Below are 15,788 nucleotides of genomic sequence, written 5' to 3' on the forward strand. Positions count from 1 at the left end.
CTGTGACGTACTGTCTCATGCAACAAAATATGCGCTTGTGACAAGAGTGAAGCGCGTGCGCTTAGCAAATATCGCTATGGCAGTATGATATATATATTTTTTTTACTACTTTCCTAGGGAAATAGTTGGACTAGGATTTTCATGGTGGAAATATGTTTTGTCACTTTCAATACCCTCAACCAATCAGAGGACAAGAATAAGTTGTGAGGGATACAATAATATCTATTCATTGACAGGTAGTTCCATACAAATATCTGTGCCAATTGGCAAAGAAAGCACAGTAAGGGTCGATGTCCACTCATGGGCACATACATAATATACATTCATACCGAGCTCTATGATTCATATACTGTAAAACATGACATATTCGCGACACAATTTTTGCGAATTGGAGCCGACGGCCTTTTACGTGGCATGAAAATTTTGCGACTTGGAGTTCAATGCATATAGTGTCGACAAGAAATTTTGCGTGCATTTTAATTTCGAGAATCTTGGCGCTCGCGAAATTAAAATGCATGCGAACATGCCTCATTTTACAGTATATGGTGTTGCATATTATTAAAACACTATGGATTATACGGTGTCCACTTAGTGAAAAAACAAAAAACAAAAAGCAGAAAATAAGGATTAAATTATGGCAGAATATCACCTGACCATGAAGATTCTGATAAACAGTTATATCGCCAATACAGTCAACTCTGCATACAGTACAGTTGACGGCTTATGTGTCAAATAATAGGCAATGTCGATGAAGAAAGGAAGAGTCCCAATGTACATTGTGGTTTTCCGAGTCAGAGTTCTAGTCAGAGTTGCTTTCTTAACATCTTTCCTGACATGGGAGCTTGATGCTGTCTTGGGTGGTCTTTGGCGCAGATGCCCAGCAATTCTCACAGTAATATCACTGCCAGCATGAATAGCCCTCGATAAACTACATTGTACAATAGGCATTGGTGTATGAAAGAGTTAGAGATCTACATAGCTATGCCACAGTGGCACAAAGGCATCTAAACAGTGCCAAAGCTGACCTCCATATGGTCCAACTTCCCATACATGTGACTGTCATTTGATTTTCAATGGCACTGTATCGTATAGCCAAGAGCACTTTCTGGCTGAGTTCACACTTGCCCAATTTTCCCAACCAGAGAGTTCAGACCAATTGACACCACTAATTCAAGGCAACCTGAGGGTCACCAAGGAGGTTCAAGAGATGGAGTAACAACAGTGTTATTCCCTTTGATCCCATGTTTGATGCCACCACCAAGAAATAATTGAAGTACACGTATGTGCTAAACTGGCGCTACCTCACAGATAGGAAGACAATTGATTCATGTGGCATTGCATCATGACTCGTCACTTTCAATGGAAGATATGTCTTTATGATGGTGATTACTTTTCACTCGCTGTCCCTTCTTATGAAACATGAGCGGTACATAAAGGTACAGACACAGGGATGTGCAAATAAAAAATCAACAAAAATTGATGAAATAAGAAATAAAAATTACCCAACTTTACATGTTTTTACACTAATCTAACATATAAATGAATAAAGAACTACACTTGAAGATTATACCATATTAGTTTCATTTGTCGGAAGTGATCGGAAAGATGATAAAATCGATTTTCCAGTAAGGGTGCAGTTCAAATATTTTTACAACGTACGGCTCAGATTTATACTTTTTGACGTAATCCTGGACAGGAGTTACTTTGCTATGCCTTATCATTAGCTGAAATTCAATCTCCTTTTATACACAAACAAACAAAATATAGCCGACATTATGTTAGTGTTCCAAATGAATCATCTCTTTGCTTGGAAAGACGGCGGCATCGAACCCTGATCATCGAAGTCACAAATGCACCTGTGGAATTCTTTTGTACGTCAGAAGAAAACTGACAGCTGTTTGAATGTTTACAGCCAGTTGGAACTCCATTTCTCAAACCTCCTTGAGGTCACCAACAAAAACCCAGTCTGCATGAATATCATCTCCTCAGAATTCAGTGTGGCTGCTACCAGTGTACAAAGATCCGTCTCCTACCTCAGGCATTTTTTTTTAAAGAGACAACTGTCATGGAGTATTAGCTTTAGATCTTCACACACAGAGAGGTTCAAAATCAGGAAACAGAAATTGAATGGTTAAAATTTTTGCTTCTTCCTCCTCACTCAATGCCAGATTTAAGGATAATTTAACCCTGAGACAAAGAAATTATATACTGACTGGCTTCAAGCAAATGAACCAATAAGTGCATTTAAATTCCAGCTTTTGGCTCATACTATTGGAATTTATACATTCAGGTCACACAATGTCGGTTAATATCTAATTTCTAAGAAGCACATTTGTCTTGATTACACTTCTGTTTAGAGTAATCTGCAAAATCTGTTACCAATAACATTTGGCGGCCTTGTCGAATACAGCTCAGCACTTCCAAATGTAACACGAAAATTAAGCATGATTCATTGCTTTGAGTTGACTGATTTGATTTAATGCTTATTCATGAAGTACGATAACACAAAGTCATGACTGGATTGAATGATTATCAGAAGCACACTTCTCTAGTATGGAATATATATTTTAAAAAAAAATGGTGCTTAGCATCAAACCAAGTGACACAGGTTCAGTGAGGTTCATCGATATTGCATGATTTCTATCTTCAGTTTCTCATAGAGCCCGAGGTAGTACGCGCCACCAAATGCAATCCAGATGACGCGAGGAACAACACCAGCAAACAGGCCCCTAATGCCGCGCTCCTGCCACACAGCTCTGAAGACATCTGGGATGCGATCCACCTTGCTGCTAGTCCCCTGCCCCCCTAGCATGATACGGGTTTTGACAACGTCACAGGGACAGGTCAAGATTGCCGCTACTCCTCCAGCAATCGCCCCACAAATCCCCGACTGCCAAGCATCCACAGGTTGCCCCTGGTACGAAGACCACACTTTCTTGCTGAGGTCCCACAGGGGATACTGGACGAAGGCGTAGGGAGCGTCGCGGAGGACTGTGCTGGAAAATCCTCGATAGAGTCCACGGAGTCCGTCTCTCCTGATGGCTTCACGGAGAATAACCTGACTGGGCCTCCGAGAGGCTTGAGCACGCTGCTTAACCACCTCAGCAGGCACGCGCACAAGGAGCGACGTGAGCTCCCCTGAGGTTGCGCCCAACATCAGCACAGCGGGTTCAAACTCCGCCGGAAGACGGGAAGCCCCAAAGGCTTTGGACGTCTCGTAGACACCAAAGAAGATGGCAGAGTTGGGCACCGTTACCAGGAGGACTGGAAGGATGCCCGAGAGGGAGCCGCGGAATCCTCCCGACTTCCAGAGACCCTGAGGGCTCTGCAGACGAGTCTTGATGGTGTCGATTGGGTGGAGGGAGGCATCCACTACGGCTCCTGCTGCACCCCCAGCCAGCACGGCCTGGGGAAGGGATGGGATCTGATCACTCATTGCTCAACATATCTAGGAAAAAGGGGAGATGATGGACAGTAGTCAGCCTGATCTCATTTCAAGAGTCTGAGTGAATATGATGCTGATGAACCTTACCTCATTATCATCACAAATTTTCTCCCAAACTCCATCTACTAAAACTGCATAGTAATATCAAGGAGAGTCCAAAGAACCACCAGGAAGATAATTGTGTACAGCACGGAATGCAATGGGCAAATAGAATTCTCAAATCGTGAGATATTCTTATCAGGACATAAAAGAGATCTTAAACTTTTTAGTGAGCATCTTGTGGAATCAATCATGGAGACAAGTGGGCTGCGGAGGGACATTGAGCGTGTTTCTACTGAGAGCACCTCACATCCCTGGCATCGCCACGAATTTTGTCCAACGCAGCACCTCGTATTTTATGACCACTCGAGCTGTTTCTACTGAGCGATAAAATACGAGATGATGCAAAGGTGACGTGCAAATGCGGCGATTCCGGAAGTCAGGTATTTTTAAGTCACAGATTTGGGTCACGCGCGCACTGCCTGTTAATACGATCCGAACCCTGCCTGCTTTGCTACAACTGCGTCGGCTATTTTTTGATTAGCCATTTCTTTTCGTCTTCCCATCCAATATACCCCGAACTAACATACTGGTATCCTGCCACTGACTGATGAGAAATCTTTGAAGATCGAGGGTCCAGTTGAGATTTTCTCAAGGCTGCGACATACTAACGTGGTACTCTCGCAATTCGAGACAATATAAAATGAAATAACGCGGTGTAAAATCAAGTAAGTGATGAGGGCTTAGTAATGCAATAAGTTAGGCTGTTAATCACGCGAACAATAGGCGATGAATGCCACAATTCACATGTAACGTAACGTATAGGGCCTATAACACATACACAAGCGAGTTGGTACCAACAAAGCATGATGCGAACACGGTCGCTGTGTGTACACACGTATTTTGTACACATGTGTGCGATGAACCGATTGAAAAGCGCGGGGAGAAATTCTAGACGTCCGATATACCACGAATTTCGCTACCCGGTGTGTTTCTACTGAGAATCGTCCTTCGCGTCACCACGCATCGACCACCTCAATAGATGGACGACGGAGCACCTCGCATCAGCCGGCATCGGCCACTACCAGATCTGTTTCTACTGAGGAAAAATTCGAGGTGTCACCACGCATCGGCCGGTATCGGCCGGCATCGGCCGGCATCGGCCGGTATCACCACACATCGGCTGGCATCACCTCGAATTTTCGTCGCTCAGTAGAAACGCGCTCAATGCCTAACGGCTTGGATGTGACTGGAGTGTAAACACGGCTCCTGCAACAAACACACACACACACACACACACACACACACACACACACACACACACACGCATGAATGAAGCCATAAAAGGCCTGGATCACACAGTTTGTGTGTTTTCATTAGCTTGTCTGTAGTGTAGGCAGCAAACAACTTTAAATACATTGGCTCACTGTACAGCGAATAAGCAAACTCTTCACCAATGCTCCCAATACATGTATATGACACAAGAAAAGCTTAAATATGGCACAAGAAAAGCTTTTAAAATGTAACAGGAAGGACTACAAATAAGCAAGTGATATTATACAATACTGTACTGCCGCCAATGAGTTTAATCAACACCACAATTGTGCACGAACAGAATATTCACCCCAATCTTTAAGAGAAGCTCGAAGCTTTCAACAGTAGAAAGGCTCTCTCTCTCTCCTGACAAGACTCTTCAAGTATACAAGTCTCAATATGTGACCCTGCACCAAAACACCAATCAAAAGTCGCCAGACATGGATTTTCAGTGAAGGACAGCTTTGGTAGCTCTATTCTGAAAGAGCAGACTCTAAGCTTTACAATGATGTATAGCTCCATTCAAATCAGTAGCTCCATTCAAATGGACTCTCCTATTAAACCCATCTAAATATTGAAAAGAAAGCAAATCCTGGGGAAAAGTGTTTACTGAGAAAAGAGGTTCTTAAAGGGATGGTACAGTAATGGTGGAGATGAGAATTGGGCTTTTAACTTTTTGCGAGATACCAAGAAAACACTTATGAAATAGTACAGAGCATACCATTTTAAGAAACAAAGTTTATTTGATGAAAAATCGGGTTTGGAATGAATTAAATATCCAAAAACAAAGTAAAAGAAAGCGATCGTAATAAAGTGTGGGTCCCACATTTATTAGAATCACTCTGTTTTGGATATCTCAGCCATGTCAAAACCAATTTTCATCAAATAAACATTGAATTCCTCTTGGAATTAGATGCCCTTTCATATTTCATGAGAGGTTTCTCATCATCTCACCAAAAAATGTTAGAAACCTGAAATTAGGTCTCAACCAAAACTATACGATCCCTTTAAAGAATAGGGTCTATTCAAGTGCTCAATCTACCATGCCGTGCTAGCTGTGTAATGAATGGGACCAAAAAAAAAAAAAAAAGGGAATATTTACTCCGTAGCATTAACCATGACGGGATTATACCTTATCAGATTAGGCTGAAATTGATCATGGTCTTCTAACGTATTCTATCCATGGCTGATACCAACTTTCAAAGCAGTAGCATTATCCGTTCAAAAGTTATTACAGTTGAAAGGGAAGAGTGTGTGCAGGGCTTTTAAGAAATTTAAAGGGAACTCTACAGCCTGCCGCACATGTCACTATACAATAATTACATTATGACCTCAAGGCCATACACCTGTATTAGACACAGTCGTACGACCTGACCTTACAAGTAGGCTTACGACTGTTCTGTCTTCAGTACATTTTACCTATGAGTATTAAAGCGCACTTGCATTTTATTTTATCTTGATTGGCTGAAAGCCCACGTCTGGCTGTGGAAATTCAACATATCAAATCTCTATGACTGGCACTAAGACCCAGTCGTCCGACTGGAAACTGGCAAGACTGGTGACGTCACACTTCTAGTCTTAAGGTCGTACAGCTGTATGACCAGTCGGATCAGTGTGGCAGGCTTAAGACATACCTAATCACACTATTTTACCCAAAAAAAATTGTTCTGGAAAACTGCTAAAACACCATTTCCTATATGTGTTATGATCCAAAACTTTACCATGATGCAGATGAAGGCTTGCTCTTTCAGAAAATATGAAAAACTCAAGATTGATGAAGTTGACCCATTTCATCTATTTTGAATCCTGACTCAAAAGCAGTGTGTGCAACTTTTTGTTGGTTTTATGATGCATGGTCACATATAAAAGCATGTGATCGCTTTTGATGTGGTAGCCATGGTGACAGTGTTTCAATTTTTATACATAATGCCAGGACATCAGGCCTTCTACCAGAATCACTCTTTACCACAGTCTGAAGTTATGTCTAATACATGTTTGCAAAGATAGAAGTACATTTTGTTGTTGTTGTTGCTGCAAAGTCATCATTCATGGCATCATATCTGTTACTTTGCCTTTGCAAACATTCATCACAATTTGAATTAATGTTTTGGAAGTACATGGTTGCAAAGTTACACAGCTTTGGCTCTTTTTCTTTCTTTGTTTACATAAAATATCTAATACCATATATGGCATTACAGGAAGTATATTCACTTTGCCCAAATCTGACTGGACAGTAATTCTCCCCATACAGTAACTTACTGGAATATATATGCTCTCCTTAGGTACATTGTAGTATGGAGAAAAGAAAATTACATCTTTTGTGATGACATTGATCATTAATAATCATTATTACCAAGGGTACAAGAAAATGTATAAAAATGACAGCAATACAATAATGACATTTATAATGATAATAACAAAAAAAAAGAATTAAGGATAATACAAAATTAGACAAAAGCAGTCGATGAACCAGCAGGAGGCACTTTTAATAGGCCAATACTAGCCCTCCTGGTGAAATAATTTTTTTCTACCTGCACCATATTTTACCTCCCCCCTCCCCCCCTCCCCCCCCCCCAAAAAAAAAAAAAAAAAATGATTGTACAAGCTAAAGAATTAGCAAGTGTAACATTTATTTAACTCTACCTATACTATGGCTAACACTTGGACTTTGGACAATAAGACAAAAATTACTGGACATCAATTCATGTCTGATTATGTGACATGTACTTTTACTGTATACTTTCCAGACAAGATCACTACAAATAAAATTCTCAATTGTACATGTAGGATTGTAGGATATTGACAGGAGCATGTTTTTGTTTCTACCAATATCCAAGGGGAAATTTAGTGTAGAAACTATCATCTTGTCATTAATTAACCCACTGGGGATAAGCTGATTTCATACAACATTAAATGCATTTCCCACAGACACCTGCCCGCATATGCTTGGGACTGGTCTTCAACGGGTAAAATGGCACACTAAATTTCACAGCATATCTCATAATATTATTGAAAAGACATTGGATGTAAAAGTGGTTTCATTCACTAAATCTGTGCAAAATACCATCCTAAAATAAAGGAGCAAATTTAAAATAGGAATAAAAATCTTTTTTTTTTCTATTTAATGTGTTATCATTTCAAGGATGTCAAAAATCCAGAATACTATTCGTAGAGGTTTCTGATAATTCTGCAATGCAACCAAAATACTATTACTTATTTAAATACTTAATTATTATCAAACTATTAGTTATTTAAATATTCAAAGACTGTCTTTACGTAAACTTAAAAAAAACCCCCCAAAAAACCATGATACAACACAAGCAACACAGAACATCGAACCAATATAATAGTTGGCACTGAGGGGGGGGGGGTCATATTCATTGTACAAAACTATAGAGATCACTCAATTATGAGGTACATTGTACGAACTTGGTTTCATAGACACTGCTGGAGATTCATCACAAGAATAGATAACACAAACGGTGGAGACCTCTGAGCATCATTGCTCACATTCATTCCTCAATTCTCAAGACAATGAGCATGCATACAAATCACAGATAAGATCAATAATAAAAATCAGATAAAGTTGGCAACAGAGCCAACAGGACATTCACAAAGGCCAATGGTGAGGTATATAATGCAAGTATGTAATACTCAGTATCGGTATATACCCTTGAGTGGGACGATTTGTATTCAGTTATACTGCTGCTATAGTGTTTGTAGCATGAGAACTTTTGACTTCTCATACATTCCGAGGAATATAAACCCTCCAATGGCTATGAAAGTCACTCGGGGGGTCACTCCAGCAAACAGCCCCTTTAAGCCTTTCTCTCGTAGAACCTCCCTAGCAACGACCGGCACATTTCCTACCGCAACATTGCTGCCCTTTGATGCAAGCATGATCCTGGTCTTCACGACGTCCAGGGGCGTGGTTACCGCTGCGGCCACGCCTCCTGCGAGGGATCCACACACAGCCCCCTGCCAAGCGTCCGTGGGCCTGCCCTGGTAGGCACCCCAGGATTTCTTGGCCAGTTCCCAGAGTGGAAACTGTACAAGTGAGAACGGAATCTCGCGCATCACTGTCACAGAATAGCCCCGGTATAGGCCCTTGATCCCTTCTTCGGCAATTGTCCGCCGAAGGATGCCTACACTCCACTGCCTTGTAGCCTGCGCCCTCTGCTTGACAACTTCAACGGGTACGCGAACCAGGCATGCCATGACCTCGCCCGCTGAGGCTGCACCCATGTGAATGAAAGAATCATGGCATCGTGGAAAGAGCTTACTACCGGCAGACTTTGCTCCCTCATACGTGGAGAAGAATATCGCTGCAGTGGGCGCAGAGCCCACAAATGCTGGCAAGATGCCTGAGTAAATACCCCGGAAGCCACCAGCCTTCAAAAAGCCCTGCGAGCTCTGCAGCCGAGTTTTGATGGTGTCTATCGGAAAGAGAGATGCATCAACCGACATCCCTGCGATAGCACCGGACACCAGCGCAATATGAAAGGGAGCCGACTGATCGCTCATAGTGCCTGATGTATGGCGATCTGGCAGGGAGACAGAGAAAAGGAGACGACCGTAAGTCAATAAGATGCAAAGAAGAATGCAGGAACCCTCCCCTTCCACTATAAAACAATACGTCCTGTCTCAACATGTTTGGACAAGGTACTTCTGAAACTGCTATAGGTGGCTATGTCAGGTGGGAAACTCCACCAAAACCTCTTTGAGTATACGAACGTCCAGCACATGAAGTTGGTGAGATTCACTAATATTGAAAAATTCATAATCATTCCTTATCGAAAAGAGGTTGTATCATCAATCAAACAAGTTTCAGAACATAGATTCAGTTGATTACTTTATCCCCTCACCCTTTACTTACAAGATTTCTTGAAAGGTAAGATATTGCACAAACTCACGATTATGAAAGTTAAAAAAAAATATGAAAGAAAAAACTGTATTCGACCACTGACACCTGTTATCAGCTATAAGACTTTACATGTGCAGCCAAATATTTTGTGTCAATGATGTTTGCTAGTCCTGATGAAGTTTGTGTTCTGTGGTTTGAAATGTCCTAGATTTTCAAATACCTGAAAATCTTTGATCAGATGATATATGGAAACATCATCTAATATCACTGAATGAGCAATTCAATAATATGTACTAATATCACACGCATGCTGATAGTCTTAATATAAAACACAGTTTGAATCCCTTGCATTCCTCCTACAATACAATGAAGTCCATTGCCCTTCTTGAAGTAAAGATACGTACACTAGTAAAACATGTATGCACCAACAATCAAATGGGTGATAAAACTCATCACACAGAGCACATGGCAGAAGCAACCAACCAGAAGGGATGGCTAAGGGAGAGATATTCAGCAAGATCTCACCTGCTACAATGTGAAGTCAAGATATAGGATATGTGTAAGTACAACTGTAACTCAGAGGACAAGACAAGCCACAGAGAGCAACAGACAGATCTGATGTTGCATGGATCCTCGTGAATTAAACACTGACAAGATCATGGGCAAGATTTTGGGTAAACACAAGGGGACCCGCCGCCGATTCTAGAGAGCAAGTCACCCATGTGTGCGATCATGTGCGGGAAGGTTCACTGAAGGTTGGTCAAAGTCCTTGTGGCAATAGTTCAGCAGTAGTTTTGAATACTGCACAGGCACCTTTCTTTGCGATGAGTTCAAGAACAGTGTGGTTATTGATAACACAGGCCACACAGTATTTTTAGTCAATCTGTGACCTTCAATAGCAGATCCATATCTGGAGTGTTTACTCACAGCTCCTTTTACCTCTTGCCCAAACGTCAGTGTTAGGTCCTGCATTGTGGTTTTTGAACAATTGAAGTCCTGCATTGGCCAGGACTTTGCCTTCCAAAACAACAGCATTGATGCTTGGGTTAGAAGTATTTTGGTAGTGATCCTAATAATCATCTGGATTCAGGATAGGCCTACTCTATTTAAACTGTTGAGGATGGTTTGATTTTGCTACAACACACATTTCCCATAGACACCTGCCCGAGTATACTCGGGACTCATCCTCAACAGGTTAAGGATTATCATTGACAAATACATAATCTATAGGGCCAACAAATGAGGGAGTTCAAGCTGTGCGTATACATGTGCGAGGTGTGCATACGTATGATGCGTACTGCGTGCACACTGAGGTGCAGCATGCAGTATAAAGCTGCTGATAAGGTAGACTCTGAGACAGGCTTTTTTTATCATTGGGAAATAAAGGTGATTGTCAGCATGTGCGTACGAGTACGGAGGAAATGAGCCGTTTCACACGGTTTACCTCTCCGAGCACTTTTCCAGTTTATTAATGTGTTGATTTTGTGTATTTGGTTTAGTTGCACTGTTGATTATCTTTTTGTGAGATTTCATGCCGGTATAATTACAAAATGTAATTCTATCATATCAAAGTTTGATAGATTCTATAAAATTTAAGTCAATCAGCAAAGTGCAAGCTGAAGAGGGTAACTGAAATGCACAATACACTTTTTAAGTACCGGTACACCATTGCAACCATCTGAACGGGTGTACATGGATAAGCTGGACACACACGCACACACACACATCAATACTCCCCAATCAGACATACTGTAGGCCCTATGTGCACGTACTAGTGTAGTTTACTTTAAACTGCTGCATTTGTGTTTATCCACATATAAAACCCCTTAAAATGAGGAGAGGGGGTACACAATTAATTTATCGAAACAGCAACAGTCATGTTTACAAAAATAAAAATGTTGACAGGAAAACATCTCAATAGCACAAACTGGTATTTGGTAGCGGAAGTGCATCTACAATTGTAGGTTCATATTTTGATGCATTGACACAGTAAGAATATAATATGCTCACCAAAATATCAAGATTGATGAGGTTCCTTTTCAGGGTAATGCTCACATTCAAAAAAGAAATCATAGTGTACAGCGAAACTATTCACAGATTCTGGAGCTTGGTGGAACATGTATCTGGAGGTCAAAGGCACAATGTATAGTGCTCATGGTAAAAGGGGAAGGCTAGTAACTGATCAGTGGGAATCAGTGGAAATGCTGGGAGTAGATCGTTCCAATCCTTATGGGATTCATTCAAGAGTTCATTGTATATCTATTGTTGTGTGAAAATGATTTGCTTCAGAATGGTCTCATATTCAAGTAATGTGCAGTTTAATGCTTCCAGGTTAGCGTCCCTGGTCAGTGACGGAGCATTAATCTGCACATTACTTGAATATGAGACCGTTCTGAAGCAAATCATTTTCACACAACAATAGATATACAATGAACTCTTGAATGAATCCCATAAGGATTGGAACAATCATCTCCCAGCATTTCCACTGATTCCCACTGATCAGTTACTAGCCTTCCCCTTTAAGACAAGTGTGAATTGTACAATAGTTTTGTCGAAATGGGGATTTCTTTGAATGGAAAACGATGTCAATAACTTCAGCTGCTGACGACGAAAGATGCAGGTGTGTACCAGTCCATCAAGCCACGTGACTGGGGAGAGTCAGCGGCGAAGCAACAGTGAAATTATCCACTGATGAAGACAGTGTTGTGGAACCATTTATACGTACAACTGGGTAAATGGAAAGCTAGTCACATGTATACCACTGTACTGATTTCATATCTGCCTTCTAAAAATATCATGCTCTGATCTATTTTTTTTTCTCCCACTATCGATGGACTAATAAGAATCTGAGCCACGTGCTGCTCAGGAGAGATTCATGATTGATAGAGCTACAAAATGTACATTATACCACACTTCTCATCATCATCAGTATGATACTGTAGTACACTGAAAATACATGTACAGGAGGTCCTGTTGAGACTAGACGGAAAGATCTGTCTGTCCGGAGGACTGGAGTCTTGTGTTTATTTATTTGTTTTTGACGTTATCACTCTTCATGCAGTCTCTGCAGAACATACACTTGTATCCCCAATAATCAGATACAGACCAATTTTTTGGTCAAGTTGAGACTTGCTATGATTGTGGTTTAGTCTCATCCTTTCTATTCAGCCTTCCTATCAGTGGTGGATCCCTTTATGTTTCATCAAAAACAAGATAAAAAGAAAAAAAAAATGGAACCTGGAAATGGTACCAGAAATATTAGTTGTGCCCCCCCCCCCCCCCCCCCCCCTTTACAGAATTCTTGGATCTGCCCCTGCCGAGATAGTATTAATTATACATGGCCCTGTTGCTGTACACAAGTGTACACGGGGACGCCATGCTTTAAATTGCATGACGTCAAGTCGGGCTATTCCTTTCCTCTTTCTTTTTGGCGTTACTTTCTTTCTGTTTGTCTGGCTCTCTTCTGTGCTCTCAGTATTTTTGTCTACATGTACATGTATGCAAAGCTAAAATGTTTTTCCATTATTTCATTCAAACACACACACACACACACATATGCAACACAGAACAACAATTGAACAAACCTCAAACTGCTTAAACAGCCAATAATGCAAGACTTGGGGCAAGCTGATGAGGGACAGGGAAAAGCCTGTCTTTTTAAAGATCAATGCATTCAGATCAAACCAATGACTGTACTACACGCTGTCCACCCATTAGAACGTGCACCATAACCGGTAATTTTGATGTGAAAAATAATTTTTTTAGAATTTAAAGAGACAACAAGGACAGAGAGAGATGGAAAAGGGTTTTCACATTGCTTTACAAGCTTGGCCTACATTGAATTTTAATAAAACTGGAGGCAATCCTGGGTTTTAGGTGGCTAACTTAGGCTTCTAACTTTAGCATAGCTATATAATTATGTTATTTACCTCCACTAAAATAAAATTAAAAAAATACCTGGTAAGTCACCAGTGTTCTATACACAATGTAAATCAAAGTGCCGGGCTGAAGTATACGTATTATGCAAATAGTGCTACGGTCAGAAGTGTGATGGTACAAGATTTCGTACGTGGTAAAAAGACAGAGGCGCGAAAAGAAACTGTAGGATTTTTTGTTTTCCGGTAGATTTTGATAACAATTAAAAGTTTGAAGTGGATTCTGAAAGGTTTGGCTGTTTAATATCTAAGATAAAACTGAAAAATAAACCAACAGCATAGAAACCATAATTAGATTGTTAATCGATCTCATCTATCCATTACAAAACACCTCATTGTACAATGATCCATGTGCCTAGACAGAAAGATCCGTCTGTCCAGAGGAATCTTTTATTTTCTTGACAATTGTCGCTCTCCTCCGTAGGAGGGGATTCCGTGAAGCCAGATGCAGTCTCAGCGGAACATATCCCTGACCACCAGATACAGACCGATCTTTCGGTCAACCGACCACCGTGCCCCACAGTTGTAAGTTCAGTCCGGGAAACCCGCTCATGAGGACCGCTCCCGCGTACGAGGACTGCCCCGCCTCATGAGGACCGCCCCCACGCCTCATGAGGCCCGGGGGGAACGCCTCATGAGGCCCCCTATTCACTTCTATTCATCTCACATCTGACGTATAAATTGTTGCAATTTTGCACGGTGATTTTTTGTTACACACACATGTCCACTACCCATGATGAAAAGAAGAAAAAATCCTATCTGTCTTTTTTTTTTTCAAAAATCCGAGTTTTTATCAACCGATGCAGAGCGCCCATTTACCACACGTGTCTAGAAGGGTAGAATTATAATACATAATTTCCTCTTCTCGTCATGGAGAGAGAACAAAAAATCACAGTGCGAACTTGTGATCATTTGTATATCAGATGTGAGATGGATGCACGAGAAGTGAAGAGGAGGCCTCATCCTCATGAGCACTGCTGAGTGCTGGTAGAGGCCAGCCCAGGGAGCATCCTTGATCAGTTCGGGAAACCCACTCACAAGGGGGGCCCCTCCTTATAAGTAACCCGTCCCCCCTGTTTAACCCCGTCCCCCTTATAAGTAACCCCCGGGGCACCCCTTATAAGGAGTCTCCACGCTTTTTTGCAATGCAACGCGGAAATGAAAGGACTGCGGCAATTCGCTTGATTATGTCCATAAAGCTTCACAAGTTTTCTAGTTACTCACGAAATTTGAGCAAAATCGGTTTGAGGCATCATATCTAAAATCATGGATTTAAATGCGATGTCAAACGACCCATGCGAATGCTGAAATGCGAGCGATTACTGGCGTGAGTGTCGCCAGGCGCGGCGGCGCGGCAATGCTTGAGTGCAGACGTGGCGACCGAGTACGTACTCAGTCGCCACGTCTGCACTCAAGCATTGCCGCGCCGCCGCGCCTGGCGACACTCACGCCAGTAATCGCTCGCATTTCAGCATTCGAATGGGTCGTTTGACATCGCATTTAAATCCATGATTTTAGATATGATGCCTCAAACCGATTTTGCTCAAATTTCGTGAGTAACTAGTACTAGGAAACTTGTGAAGCTTTATGGACATAATCAAGCGAATTGCCGCAGTCCTTTCATTTTCGCGTTGCATTGCAAAAAAGCGTGGAGACTCCTTATAAGGGGTGCCCCGGGGGTTACTTATAAGGGGGACGGGGTTACTTATAAGGGGGACGGGTTACTTATAAGGAGGGGCCCCCCTTGTGAGTGGGTTTCCCGAACTGTGATTGAGTACGGTACCCCAGAGCTGTAGCAAGGTGCTCATGAGGGGGGAGAGTGCCTTGTGAGATCGATGAGACGGAGCGGGTTTCCCGGACTGAGATGACTGTACGACTGTGCCTTTAAAAATGAATATTGTACAATTGCTTTATTCCTCTACATCTGACAGTTACCGGCAGCATAATAGCAACACAAATTCACTCACCATTATGACAGACTTCAGGACAAACAAATCTCGACTAGGGTCTCTAGTCTATGAGAAATTCAGCCAGGAAGTGAAGAAATGAAACGACGTTCGAGGAGGATGTCCACGGTTCGTGATCTCCGGCCAAATCCGCTAGTAGACTAGCTACCGCAGCTCGCTCGATCGCCGCGCCGCGCCGCCCCAGGGCCGCTCGCTCTCGACTCAAGTGGACATTATACAGTAGG

The 15,788-nt window shown here is 41.8% G+C and overlaps 1 protein-coding gene across 1 annotated transcript; it reads right to left on the reverse strand.

The window, feature by feature from the left end:
• Positions 1-2,620: 2,620 nt before the first annotated feature.
• LOC139721812 (uncharacterized) lies at positions 2,621-15,649 on the reverse strand. The gene is made up of 4 exons (XM_071633136.1): positions 15,565-15,649; positions 8,508-9,342; positions 7,442-7,464; positions 2,621-3,438 (listed from the first exon to the last, which is right to left on the reverse strand). Exons 2-4 carry the CDS (start codon positions 9,320-9,322, stop codon positions 2,621-2,623), a joined length of 1,656 nt encoding a protein of 551 aa, XP_071489237.1. The 5' UTR covers positions 9,323-9,342; positions 15,565-15,649.
• Positions 15,650-15,788: the final 139 nt, after the last annotated feature.

The sequence above is a fragment of the Diadema antillarum genome, unplaced genomic scaffold (genome assembly GCF_040938485.1).
Source record: "Diadema antillarum isolate AM-2024a unplaced genomic scaffold, OU_Dant_1.0 scf00000151, whole genome shotgun sequence".
NCBI lineage: Eukaryota > Metazoa > Echinodermata > Echinoidea > Diadematoida > Diadematidae > Diadema > Diadema antillarum.